Source organism: Rhinopithecus bieti, unplaced genomic scaffold, assembly GCF_001698545.2.
Source record: "Rhinopithecus bieti isolate Rb0 unplaced genomic scaffold, ASM169854v2 scaffold_47444, whole genome shotgun sequence".
NCBI lineage: Eukaryota > Metazoa > Chordata > Mammalia > Primates > Cercopithecidae > Rhinopithecus > Rhinopithecus bieti.
In genome coordinates, this window is record NW_016819781.1 from 1047625 (window position 1) to 1061563 (window position 13939).

The 13939-nt window shown below is 39.6% G+C and overlaps 1 protein-coding gene across 7 annotated transcripts in view; it reads right to left on the minus strand.

Moving 5' to 3' along the window:
• The window catches only part of TXNDC8 (thioredoxin domain containing 8), a 36871-nt gene extending 25203 nt beyond the window's left edge, over positions 1-11668 (minus strand). For 4 of the 7 annotated variants that reach the window (XM_017859244.1, XM_017859246.1, XM_017859245.1 and 1 more), the window contains exons 1-3: positions 11554-11668; positions 7980-8084; positions 2370-2429 (exon numbers count right to left, since the gene is read on the minus strand). In XM_017859244.1, coding sequence (XP_017714733.1) covers positions 2370-2429; positions 7980-8084; positions 11554-11577 — 189 coding nt within the window. In that variant the 5' untranslated portion in view covers positions 11578-11668. The remainder of the gene's footprint in view (positions 1-2369; positions 2430-7979; positions 8085-11553) is intronic. The other 3 variants (XM_017859248.1, XM_017859249.1, XM_017859247.1) reach the window with 1 other exon arrangement.
• Positions 11669-13939: the final 2271 nt, after the last annotated feature.

Here is a 13939-nt window from a genome sequence, read left to right on the forward strand (position 1 = left end):
AGTCACTCACAGGATCAACAGAACTGGACATCTCTCTCTAATATACCAATCATTTTATTGGCATTAAATCTCTTGCCCTGGTACTCACAGCACGTGCGTGCGCACACACACACACACCTGAACACACACTGTATTATAATTTTTCATGACCACACAATGATAACAACTGATATATAAATTACCATTAGACACTTATGCATTTTGTTTTACCTTAAAAGACAATGAGCTCTAATAAAAAAGCCAGACAATAACACAGCTTGGCAAGGATGTGGATAAATCAGAGCTCCCATACATTGCAGGTGAGAATGTAAAATGATGCAACTGCTTTAGAAAACAGTTTGTCAGTTCCTCAGAAAGTTAAACACAGAGTTAACATATTACCCCAAAATTCCAATCCTGGATATAAACCCAAGGGAAATGGAAATTTTATTTACACAAAAATTTGTACACTAATGTTTATACCTTTTTTTTTTTTTTTTTTTTTTTTTGAGATGGAGTTTTGCTCTTGTTGCCCTGGCTGGAGTGCAGTGGCATGATCTGGGCTCACTGCAACCTCTGCCTCCCGGGTTCAAGCGATTCTCCTGCCTCAGCCTCCCAAGTAGCTGGGATTACAGGTGTGCATCGTCACACCCAGCCAATTTTTGTATTTTTAGTAGAGATGGGGGTTTGCCACGTTGGCCAGGCTGGTCTTGAACTCCTGGCCTCAAGTGATCCACCAATCTGGGCCTCCCAAAGTGCTGAAATTACAGATGTGAGCCACTGTGCCTGGCCAAAGTACTGATATGTTCTATAACATGAATGCACCTTGAAAATGTATGCAGTGATATCAGCCAGTGATTAAAGACCACATATTCTATGATTCCCTTCATAGGAAATGTTCAGAATAGCAAATCTGTTTTGCTTGCTGTGGATTTATGGTTGCCTAGGATTTGGGAGTGGAGGATGGAGGGAATTTGGTGTAACTACTAAAGGGTATAGTGTTTCTTCTTGGAGTGATGAAAGTGTTCTAAAATTGATTGTAATGATGATTGCACAACTCTGTGAATATAGAAAAGGTAAAGAGATAGTCATCCTAGCTGTGTATTCTGAATTTATAGGTTATGATTCATCCTAAAGGGCAATTAAACACTCACACTTTAATGAAGCTTGAAGGAAATGGAGAAAGGGAACTTCTATTATGCTCTGGGCACCATGTCATTTATTTAATGTATTTTATATCGTTTTATCTTTGGTTAAATATTATTATCCTGTTTTACAAATGAAGAACTGAAGTTTATGCAGGTTGAACTACAGTGGGTCACAAAATCATTAAAGGGCAGAATGGTAGATATCACTTTTTTCATTCTAAAGCTCAAATGCATTCTAACATGTGGATAGGCCATCTGTTGGTATCTTTCATCATTATAAATTAACATGTTAAAAATAATAATTTTGTAGAGACGTTGTGTGTATTAATATGACACACTTTGAGGTCATGGGGTTGATTATTTTTGGGGGGGATGGGATGAGGAAGGATGTCTCCAGATACAAGAAGAAGGGATTTCTGGGAATTTCTTTTGATGCATCAAAAAAAAAAACACCCAAAAGCATAAGATATAGCAAGAGAAAAACAAAATATATTAAGATGTCTGTAAGGCACTGAGTTAGGTTTTAGAAATTGATTAACAAGGCCAGGTGTGGTGGTTCACACCTGTAATCCCAGCACTTTGGGAGGCTGAGATGGGTGGATCACCTGAGGTTGGGAGTTCAAGACCAGCCTGACCAACATGGGGAAACCTCATCTCTACTAAAAATACAAAATTAGCTGGGTGTGGTGGCACATGCCTGTAATCCCAGCTACTCGGGAGGCTGAGGCAGGAGAATTGCTTGAACCCAGTAGACGGAGGTTATGGTGAGCCAAGATCGAGCCATTGCACTCCAGCCTGGGCAACAAGAGTGAAACTCCGTCCCCTACCCCCCTAAGAAAGAAATTGATGAACAATCCATCACAGGGATGAAAACCATCTTTCACCTCGAGCTCAACTTTAACAGATTTCTATTGTCTCCCTAGAGCAACTCTGCTGAGGAGGATTCTGGGGCAGAGCCCAGAGCAAGTGGTGAAGAGAGCTGGGATTGATTAGTGAGGCCTGCTACAGCTTAAGAGGGGAGGGGGTATCAGGAGAGCTCACCGTTTTTTGCTAATTTTTTTTTTCTTTTAAGTAATACAAAACATACAAGTGTAATGAGGAAGTTTACTGTAGCTTATCAGAAAAAATGTGAAATTCTACTTGATTTTAAATTGATCATGTATTAATAATTACTGAGACAGTGCTATTCATTACAACGCATTTGGATTTTGAGTATGCGCATGGAAGATTTAAGATTCTTACCGGAGAATTGTTCACATCCACATTAGCAAAAAATACATTTTGGTATTTCACAGACATTGCCTTCAAAATAAAAAATAAATATTTCCCATTAGTTTGATGTTAATATTAAAATATACACTGGAAGTGTCTTTTCAGTAGAAATGAAGAAATGAACAGAAAGGCTGTTAAAGAGGACTAAGCATCATTCTGACATTTCACTACAGCCTGGAGCCTGAAGCATCAAGTCAAATACCAGATGATGCCAAGGTCAGATGATGTAAGGACCAGTGGCAGAAGCAGAGTCAGAGAACCAAACTGAAGATTAGAGTTTCAAGGTTGGCAAAGAAATAACGGAATGTGTGTGGTCGGTCCAGACTTACCTTGTGGGGTGCAGGAAGGGATAGCAGAGTGGCTTTCTCCTGGGAGAGCTGTCGGAGGAGTCTGTCTTCAGTGATCTTTCAGATACAGCTTTCTGAGCCAAACTCTACTTTCTCTTGCCTGGCATTTTGGGAGCTGCTGGTGCTGCTGGTGGTAGAAGGCTGTTCTGCTTGAAGTGATGTCAACATTTTTATGCTGACCATTGGCCTAATTTCCTTCCACCCCTGTTGCCATCTCTCTGTGCTCTACTATGTATGGAAACTAGGTTTTCCAGGTTCTATTGCTGGCTGACTTCCAATTAAGTTCTTCCAATGGGAAGTATTTGCAGGAAATGGAAGGGGAGGAGGGAAGAAGTAACTCCCTTCTACTTCTGTTTTGTTCTGGAATCGTCTGTGGCAGTGGTGGCAACCATGATGCTGGTAGTGGTTCTAGGGGAAGAGGAAGTGGCAGCAGCCACAGCAGCCGCAGTGACAACAGTGGCCTGTAAATGTCAGCTCCTGGGTGTCTTTTCAGACAGCTGTGTTCATACCTTAAGGACACTTGATGGCATCTTGAATTGTTTGCTTAAAATCACAGCTCATGCATTTCTAGTCGCTTATTTCTGTTGATCTAACTCTAAAATGTGTTTCCTGAATTTGATCTTTCCTTTTTCTCTAAAAGTCAAGGCTCTAGTTTTGGAAAAACCTGTCATTACTGACATTCACCCTGGGTTTCCTGCTTTTAGACTTTCCAACCTATTCTTGTGCAACCTCCAAAAATATTTTCTAAATGCCACATTTGATTGTGGCAAAATCCTCCTTAAAATTGTCCTGTTTGACTCTCCACAGCAGTTTGTTGAGTTATAACACAAGATCCGACTTGATCTGGCCTCAGCTTCCTTTTTCATGCTCATTTTTTGCCACTTCCATTGCACACTATATGTAAGCCTCACAGACTACATATTGCCTTCCCCCGATCACACCATACAATTTCTCAACAAAATTATAGCCTCTCCTTTTCCAGAAATGTTTTTTTCAGGGATTTATGCCTAGTGGTCCTCTTAGCCCAGGATCAGCAAACTATGCCCTGTGGACCAAATCTAGCCCTCCACCTGTTCTTTTAAATAAAGTTTTATTGGAACTAGTTGACCATCTGTTTTTGTGTTGTCATTGGATTTTGCACTACAGCAGCAAAGTTGAATAGTTGTGACAGAGATCATATGGCCTGAAAAGCTGAAAATATTTTCCGTCTTGTCCTTTACAGGAAAAGTTTGTTGACCCCTGCTCTTGCATGATTTAAATCACTTCTTAAAACCCACATTTTCTTATGAGTCATTGGTTTTTTTCTTCTTGTAATACATCCATTAGCGATTTCTTCAGAGAGATTCTGTGGCTAGTAAACTTTTAGTTTTTGTGTGTCTGAAAATGTCTTGAACTCTTTCCCTCTCTTGAATAATGGTTTTGCTAACTAATTTCCATTTCACCATCCTGGAGAGCCTGGAAAGGAAAAGTGGTGAAGATTTCTTTGCCTCCCTTGTAGCTAGAGTTCTGGATGCAAATTTCATCTTACCAGTTAGATGCATGCCAGTGAAATTTGAAAGGCAGAATGAGACAGAAACTATTTTCTTCTTATTTTTTGGTGGAAAGCAAGGTTGTGGGTACTGGTTGTGCTAGAGGCAAGCAGTGGCGGCAGCCAGACTCAGGGTTCAGAAATCAACTTCTTAGATGTCCAGAGGCCATAGTGGCTGTAGTAGCTGCCTAATCCTGCTTCTGACTCTCTGACCGCTGCTCTGTTGGTGGATTTTTACCTCCCAATCATGGCCTCCCATTTCCTGTGACTTCTGATGATGGCAAAGTTAGAATCTCCACAGGTAGGTCTGTGGTGTTCTGAAGAGTGGTTTGTGGAGTTTCTGTCCCAAACCCATTCACTCAGTCTCTGATGATTTTATGAGCATTTAATTCCTTGTATTAAAATCTTTTTCTAATTTGGTTCTAATGTGGTTTATGTTTCTTGCTTTGATCTCTAACTGATACAGTCATCTAACCTTTTTGATACTAGGGACTAGTTTCATGGAAGACTTTTTTTCCCCCACAGACTGGGGGTGGAGGGATGGTTTCAGGATGAAACTGTTCTACCTCAGATCATCAGGTATTCAATTCTCATAAGGAGTGTGCAATCTAGATCCCTTGCATGTGAAGTTCACAGTAGGGTTTGTACTCCTATGAAAACGTAATGCTGCTGCTAATACAATAGGAGGTGGAGCTCAGGAGGTAATGCTTACTCGCTGGCTGCTCACCTCCTGCTGTGTGGCCAGTTCTGAATAGGCCACGGACCTGTGGAGCGGTACTGGTCCATGGCTTGGGGGCTGGGGATCCCTGATCTAGGGTAAGTAAAGCCTTCCTCCAACCCCCTCATATACTATGAGTTAAAAGGAAAGTACACATATGATACAAGATGTCTTCTCTTGCAAAAGTTCAAACATTACAAGAAAAATAAAGCAAAATATGAAACTCCCCCATTCACAATCTTCCCACAATTTCCACTCCTTTTCACAGAAAAAAAACTTGTTTGATGTGCATCTTTCTGCTTCTCCTTTGTTTGCATGTATAAATTATATATGATATGTGTATATACGTATGGTTATATACTTACGAATATACTTATATGTACATATATGTGTCTGTTTTACATAAATGGGGCCATACTCTATACACTTTTTATACTGTGCTCTTTTTACTTAATAATATGTTGTCCTGGAGATGATTACATATTTACATGGATCTACTTAATCCTTTTAAACACCTGAAATATTTCACAGAGTGGCGCACCAAAATTTAAAAACTGTATTTGCATTAGCCTGGATTCCTGCAGAAAACAGATGGCACAATCAAATTAGGATAATTTGAGTTTTTTTTTTTTTAAACAAAGGGACTAACTATATCTATTAAGTTAGAATGGGCATAGGAGGGGCTGCAGAGCCTGGATGTAGCAAAAGCCAAGCTGTTACTGCCCTTAGGGCCTGAAGATATGAGGGAGGCAGAGGTTACCAAGACATAGATTTCGTTTTATTTTGTGACAATGCCTCTTATTAGTTATTGGAATTGCATCAGCTTTGACTCTGTGGCCTGTGAGTGTATATAGTACATTTATATTCCTGAAACTGAACACTAGCTATTCTGTGGCAAAGTCAAGGAGATCCTCTTTCCTAAGTCTTCAGTGTCAGCATGGTAGGGCCAGTCAGAAACTAAAACGTTCCCTCAGGATATTCTTTATTTTTTATTTTTAAATACAGACAGGGTTTCACTATGTTGGCCAGGGTGGTCTGAAACTCCCAGCCCCAAGCAATCCTCCCTCTTTGTCCTCCCAAAGTGCTGGGATTACAGGCATCAACCACCATGGCTTGCCTCCCTTCTGGATATTCTAAGAATTTTAGGCAGAGAAGGGATGTTGTGATGTTATGTAACCAGTTTCTCTATCGGAATATAAGTTCATTTTAAATTAAATATCAAAGATTGTGACTGTGGTTAAAATTAACTCAGGCTGTGACTGAGGCTCAGGTGGATTAAAAAAAGTTGAAATGTTAGAAACCTTGCTGAAAATAAACCAGAGTATTGTCAGCTGTGTAGAATATTCTTTATATTTGAAGGAATAAACTTCACAAAATTGACCATAAAAACATGTAAAGTTGTATACAATAAGGAAAAATGAAAAAAGTACCCTGAGATTCTTTCTGCAGTAGATTATGCCAAAAATAAATAAATAAAATGTTACAAACTGTTAAGTAGGATATTACAGAAATTAACCAGATAAAATATGGTATAGATAGAAAAAGGTTCATTTGGAGACTATAAAGACATGAACCAATGTGTATGTGGACAAAAGATTTGAATATAAATATGTAAGTACAACTCAGTAGAATATTTTACAAAGTAAATCAAGGACAAGAAAGGAACATGCAAGGCGTATTATTTGCCTCATTGCAACAACACGTGTGGACCTGGAGGACATCATGCTAAGTGAAACGAGTGAGTCACCATAGAATAAATACTGTATGATTCAATGTTTATGAAGTATGTAAAATATAGTCAACTTACAGAAGCAGAAAATATAATGGTGGATGCCAGGGAACAGGGAAGGAGTGAAAGAGTTGTTTAATGGGTATAAAGATACAATTGCACAGGATGATAAGTTCTAGAGATCTGATATAACCAGGGATCCTCAGTCCCAGGGCTGGTCTACGGCCTGTTAGGAACCAGGTTGCACAGCAGGAGGTGAGTGGTGGGTGAGTGATCATTACTGCCTGAGCTCTGCCTCCTGTCAGATCAGCATGGAATTAGATCCTCATAGGAGCAAGAACCGTATTGTGAACTGCACATGTGAGGGAGTGAGGTTGCACTACTTATGAGAATCTAATACCTGATGATCTGAGGTGAAACAGTTTCTTCCTGAAACCATCCCCGCACCCTCTACCTTAACCCATAGTCCATGCAAAAATTGTCTTCCACAAAACTGGTCCCTGATGTCAAAAAGTTGGGGACCACTGTAATATACAACACAGTGCTTATAGTTAACATGAGGGTGTTGCACACTTAAAAATTTAGTGTAGATTTCATGTTAAGTGTTCTTATCACACATACATGCACACACACAAAAGCAAATGTACACAAGATTTCATTTGGAGGTGATGGATTTTGATTGTGGTAATAATATAATGGGTGTATCATATGTCCTGACATCAATTGTATACATTAAATAAACAGATTTTGTTTATTTAATAATTATACCTCAATAAAGATATTTAACAATTATACATCAATAAAGCTGTAGGATAAATAACATAAAGACACATGGTTTGTTTTGATAATAAGGTTGAAGAACTGGGAGAAATTTATTCTTTTATGTTATATTTAAAAACAAATATTGTATTTATCTGTATTCTAATCCAGTGTTTGAAAGTTCTGAACTCTTGAAATTGTGGTAAAATGTCATTGCTATAATATGAAGACTCCATTAATTTGTACAATTGAACTCCTTTTCACATCTTGGGATGTTCCTTGCAGAATTACCTGTGGACAAGTAGTATTAATTTTCTGGTGTGTACACTCATTATCTAATTAGATCTCAGTAGATTATCTTCAAGTTAATCAGGGTGCTTCAAAAAACTATGGCTCCATAGTGGCTCATAAGTGCCAAACTTTTAAGAATTACTGGGAAAAATATTCTGGAACTTTAAATTTCTTCTAAAACTATGAGATAGGTACTGGTTGTACTTACATGGAAAACAGGTACCATCCTTTTGCAGGGACCACACCATTTTGAAGAAAATTCAACCACTGCGAGTTTGTGTCCAGCAGCTGTCAGAAATGCTTTAAATTCATTCTGAAACCAGAAAATAAATGAGGAAATGTCTCATGACATTTTGTAGAGAATAAGATGACAGGTTAGTTTTGCTTTTGTTTTTGTGTTTTTTAGAGCCAGGGTATCACTCTGTTGCACAGGCTGGTCTCAAACTCCTGGGCCCAAGTGATCCTCCTGCCTCAGCTTCCCAAAGTGCTGGGATTACAGGTGTGAGCCACCATATCTGGCCATGTTAGTTCTTAAAAACCTTAACCAGGTATCCCATGCCATTGTTCTCTAGCTGACCCCACCTTCTCTAAATGTCCCTCATGTCAAATATATTTCTCTTTGTAAGTACATATAAATCATGGAAGTATATGCACCAAAAAGGTTGGTAATGGAAGTTGATAGCGGTAGTTACCTCTGAGGGGAAACAGGTTGGCCAGGGAGGGATGGGGGCTGGAGGGTGGGGGTGAACTGCTGTTCAGGGTGGATATCTATAGTGCTGGATTTTTATTAAACAAGGGCCTAAACATGCATGACTAGTGAACTTTCAAAGGAGAAGTACTAATCTCATACCTTGATTCAGTTCTTGTTTTTTGGGGGGAAGTGATCAGTATTACAGCTATGGTTAAAACTATACATTTAAGGATTTGACATGCTTCTTGCTGAATGTCAAGTGAATTTCCCATCAACTGTTTGTATCATCTAAGTAAATCAAGGTTTCCCTTCCTGGGGCTCAGATGACTGCATCTATATTTGCTTGCTTTATGAGAAGTGACTAGTCCTACACTAGTTATTTCATGCATGATTGATCTCCCCAAGTCCTTACAGGACTTAATCTTGATTCATTCCTGTACCTCCCATGATCCCTAACTGACACATAAGTGCTTATAGAGTACTCATCAAGTAAATGCTCATGCAGTGTTTTCTTTAATTTAATTTAATTTAATTTTTTGGAGACAGGGTCTGGCTCTTCGTCCAGGCTGGGGTGTTGTGGTGCGATCTCAGCTCACCGCAGCCCCTGCCTCCTGGACTCAAGCCATCCTCCCACCTCAGTCTCCCAAAGTGCTGGGATTACAGATGTGAGCCACCTTGCCCAGCCTGAGTGTCTTCTTGATGAATGAATGATTTGCCAATATATAGTACTCTGTTCAAGATTTTCCCTTTTCTCACTGGAATTGCAACAATTGTAACTAATTTACTCTGTGCCCTATATTCTCTACCATAATCTTTACAACAGCACTATGATGTGTATACTATTATTATCTCTATTTTACAAATGAAAAAACTGAAGTTCACTAACTTTATCTGATCAATTATCTGGTGAGTGGTGTAGTTGGCATTGGTATCCTAGGCAGCCTGACTCCGGTTCCTATTTCCTTAACCACTCCTGAGTTCATCATAGAATTAGAACTTATTCTCCCTTTCATTGGCCCTAATTGCACTGTGTGCTTATTCCCGGACCAAACATTGAGAGGAGGGGGATGGGATTGTTAATTGGATTAAGCCAAGCCAGGCCTATTCCCACTATGGATGGGTTTAATCCATACAAATGACATGTGATACGGTTTGGCTGTATCCCCATCCAAATCTCATCTTAAACTGTAGCTCCTATAATCCCCACATGGCATGGGAGGGACCTGGTGGGAGGTAATTGAATCATGAGGGCAGGTTTTTCCCATGCTGTTCTTGTGACAGTGAGTAAGTCTCAAAAGATCTGACAGTTTTATAAAGGGCAGTTTCCCCTGCACACACTGTCTTACCTGCCACCATGTAAGACATGCCTTTGCTCCTCCTTTGCCTTTGCCATGATTGTGAGGCCTTCCCAGCCATGTGGAACTGTGAGTTCATTAGATCTCTTTTTCTTTATAAATTACCAAGTCTTGGGCATTTCTTCATAGCAGTATGCAAACAGACTAATACAACATACCTGCTCTATGATAGCCTGGACAATTACGTGGCTACTTTGTTTAGTTTCAATCAGGTGGAAATGATGACTCAAAGAAGATGCACTCTCTTTCTTTATCAATATTCCTCTAGGATGGAGTAACTAACACTTCAGAGAGCCATGCCAAGCCTTTATTTCTCACTTGCTTCTGAAGTTATAAGGTAGATGCCATCCTTACAAGCTCCCAGCACTCTTCACTTTCCAGTATTTGTTGTTTGGGTGTGAGCTGGCCTAGTTAGACCCATGAACTTGACTTGACTAAATTATCTGAAGGAAATACTCTCACAGTTTAGGTATTTATTTAACACATACCTATTGAGGCCTATACTATGCCAGGTACTGCACAAACTGCTAGGATACCACTGTGGCAAACAAAACAAAACAAACAAAACTATGCATTCTGTCTCCATGGAGTTTACATTTTAGAATGGGAAGCTTACCGTAAGGTCAATAGGTAATATTTGTAGTATATTAGTGATAACTGCTAATAAAGAAAATTAAAAAAAAATGACGTAGGAATGAAGAATGGGGGTTGGATTACAACTGTAGTCCGGATGGCCAAGGTCAACCTCAAAAAGAAAGTGGCATCTGAATAAAGATAGGATGGAGAGCAGGGCCTCCGAAAAGGTCCCTGGAGAGGAAAGGAAAGGTCTTCTGAGGGAATAAGGCTCTGGGCTATTCTGTGACATCCCCAGAACATTAAAAAAATAAGTGTCAAAAGCATTAGCAAATGTGTGATGTTTCAAAATATGTTCTTATATCAAGGTTATAGGGCAGTGCTCTCTTTTAATCTGGTCAGTGTCATTTTTGTGATCCGTATAGCCACCTTTGGGGAAAATGTCAGAAGTCTAAATCTGCGGGTGCTGGTGGACATGAGGCTCAGGCCCTAAACCCTCTCCCCTCCTCCAGCTCTTGACTTCCTGTAATGAGGGCAGGCATCAGAAGGTCTGGATTCTAATGCCCACACCACCTCTTAAACGAAGTAGCCCTGAACTTCTCTTTTAGAGGCAATTTTCTCCTTTATAAATCAAGAATTATCTCTGTCCTGTACACGAATTTAGATTTGTTGTGACAGCAACATTGGGAAACGAGTAGAAGGTGGCACTACAAAGTACCTACCTAAGGGATTCTTGATACTACTGGTCACAATTTTCCCACTCCATTCCACATCTGGGGTTTCTATTCTCTTTCCTAGGATAAGAGAAAAGGTGTGGGATCCCTTACTTCCATGGAATTTTCCAGGCACAACTGAGGTAGGATCCATGGGATCAGATACAGGATGGGATATACTAAGAGCTGGTCTAGAATTCATCTGAAGTCAAGCAGGAAATAAGAGTCCAGGAGGAAGAAAGCCCTTCTTTATCAATTTGCCCCTTGGCTGCTTTTCTAGATAGTGCCATCCCTCAAGGAACAAGATACAGAGCAAGAATTTAAAACTCTCCCCTTGCTACAATGCAATGATGGAATACTGGATAAAGAGAATACATTCTTAACGTTTTTCAAATCTGTTCCCAAGATGGCCACATTTGAAATATTCAGTGAAGCCAAATAAATACTTACCATGTCATTAATAATCTGCACCATGATTACACCAGGGAAGTGCTGATGAAAATCCCCTGTTGGTTTAGTTGGATCACTGCAGCTGTCTCCTATTTATTACAGTATCCTGCCCGGAATACGTGGGTAACTTCTCTATGACATCATTAAACATGTCATCTCAGAACCCGGAACTTTGACAGACTTTGGATCTTATTTCACTTTTATGCCATGACTAGTTCACTTGTGGACAGCCAAGAATCAGAAAACTGAGGGCCTTATACGCAGAATCAGTAATGTGTTTGCCTTATTTTCATCTTTTATAACCTATTTCTACATATCCTTCTCCCATCTCCAATCCTTCCATCCCATCACCAAATGAGAAGTAAGCAGAGTAATATTAAATAGATGAGATTTTCACTTAAGAATTTGAAGACACGATTTTGCTGTTGAGAAGAATACTAAAGTCTTAACCCTATAATAATGAGTTTCCTGTAAGTTTGATTTAATGAGTCATAAATTCCCATTCACTTGTTATTTTGCTCTAATTATTTAGAGAGTAAAGAAATGACACTTTTATGCACTAGATCAAGGGTTGGCAAATGTTTTCTCTAAAGGAACAGATACTATTTTAGCTTTATGGGCCACCCACAGTCTTTGTTGCATGTTCCTCATTTTTTTTTTTGCCACCTTTGAAAAATGCAAAAACCATTCTCAGCTAGTAGGATGTGCAAAAAACAGCAGCAGTTTGCTGACCCCTGCACCTGATTATTTGTCACTTTCAGAAACTGATGTCAGAAAAAATCCTGAACATGGCCATGGCCAATGTTCCTCAAATCTACAGAGCAACAAGAACAACCAAAATGAGAAATTGTAGATTCTATAATAAAACAAAAATAGCAAAATCTCTCTTTCTGTTTTTTTAATATATCCAGCTCTGGGCCTTTAGTCATGTGTTGCATGAAAACTGTCAGATGGAGACAATGGCTGCCTCTGTAGAGGTATTTGAAGTAGGCATGTAACAAAATGTCACATGTACCCCATCAATATGTAGAAGTATTATGTATTGATATGGTTTGGCTGTGTCCCCACTCAAATCTCATCTTGAATTGTAGCTCCCATAATTCCCAAGGGTTGTGGGAGGGACCGGTGGGAGATAATTGAATAATGGGGGCAGTTCCTCCATACTGTTCTCATGGTAGTGAATGCATCTCATGAGAGCTGATGGTTTTATAAGGAGTTTCCCCATTTGCTTGACTCTCATTCTCTCTTGCTTGCTGCCATGTAAGACATGACTTTTGCCTTCTGCCAGAATTGTGAGGCCTCCCCAGTCACATGGAACTATGAATCTATTAAACCTCTTTTTCTTTATAAATTACCCAGTCTTGGATATGTCTTTATCAGCAACGTGAAAACAGACTAATATATGTATTAACAAATTTTTTTTAAAAATTAGAAAAGGTATTTGAAATATTTTCAATGACTTTGTTCATTGCTTATTCTCTCTTTCTCTTTTTCATTGGCATGCATCCTCCATCACAGCCAGAAATTTTATTCATGCTTATATATTTTAGATCTTATCCTCATCTATTTCTCCTCCATCTTTTGTCTCATTTTCATTCAAGAAGGAAAAATGGATGTTGACACAAACTGAACATCTTCCAAGCAAGCTTTCTTAACCACAGCATTCCTGACGCTTTGGGCCAATAAGGCTTTGTTATAGGGGGCTGTCCTGTGCATTATAGGCTGTTTAGCAGCATCCCTGACTTCTACCCACTAGACGTCAGTAGCACCTCCAAGTGGTAATAACCACAAGTGGTAATAACCACAAGTGGCTCCCGAAGGGGCAAAATTGTCCCCACTGGAAAACCACTGCTTCAAAGCGTGAGCTCCATTGTAAGCATTATTTTCATACATATTATCTTGTAAGTGCCCAGTTAGCTAAGGTAATGGTGTCTGTCTACAGGTAAGATAGTCCAGGTACAACAAGTTTAGATAACTTATGATAGCTGGAATTAATTTAGAATCCAGCCCGGGTTGCTTCTCATGTAGGAAGGAACACAGGGTCAGCTGAAATATGTAGGTCTCTCAGAAAGCCGTTTAGCACTGGATGGTCTGAATTCAGAGTGAATTCCTTTTTTCTCTGCACCAGGAAGACGTCTACCATTTCCATTCTCCTTTTCCTTATGGAATTAACTTTTCTTGAACTTCTCTCCACAGCATTTGAAAAGAAGATGGTTCATAATGAATGCTCAGACACAGCTACTACACCAACAAACTCCGGCCAAGTCCCTGGGGTTTTTGGAAGTCAAGCAAGGCTGGCCCAGTACCTCTGTCTTTCAGTGCTAGGGCTTGTAGACTTTTTCGTGGAATTTGCTGCTAAGAAGCTTGCCTAGCCCAAGGACAGGGA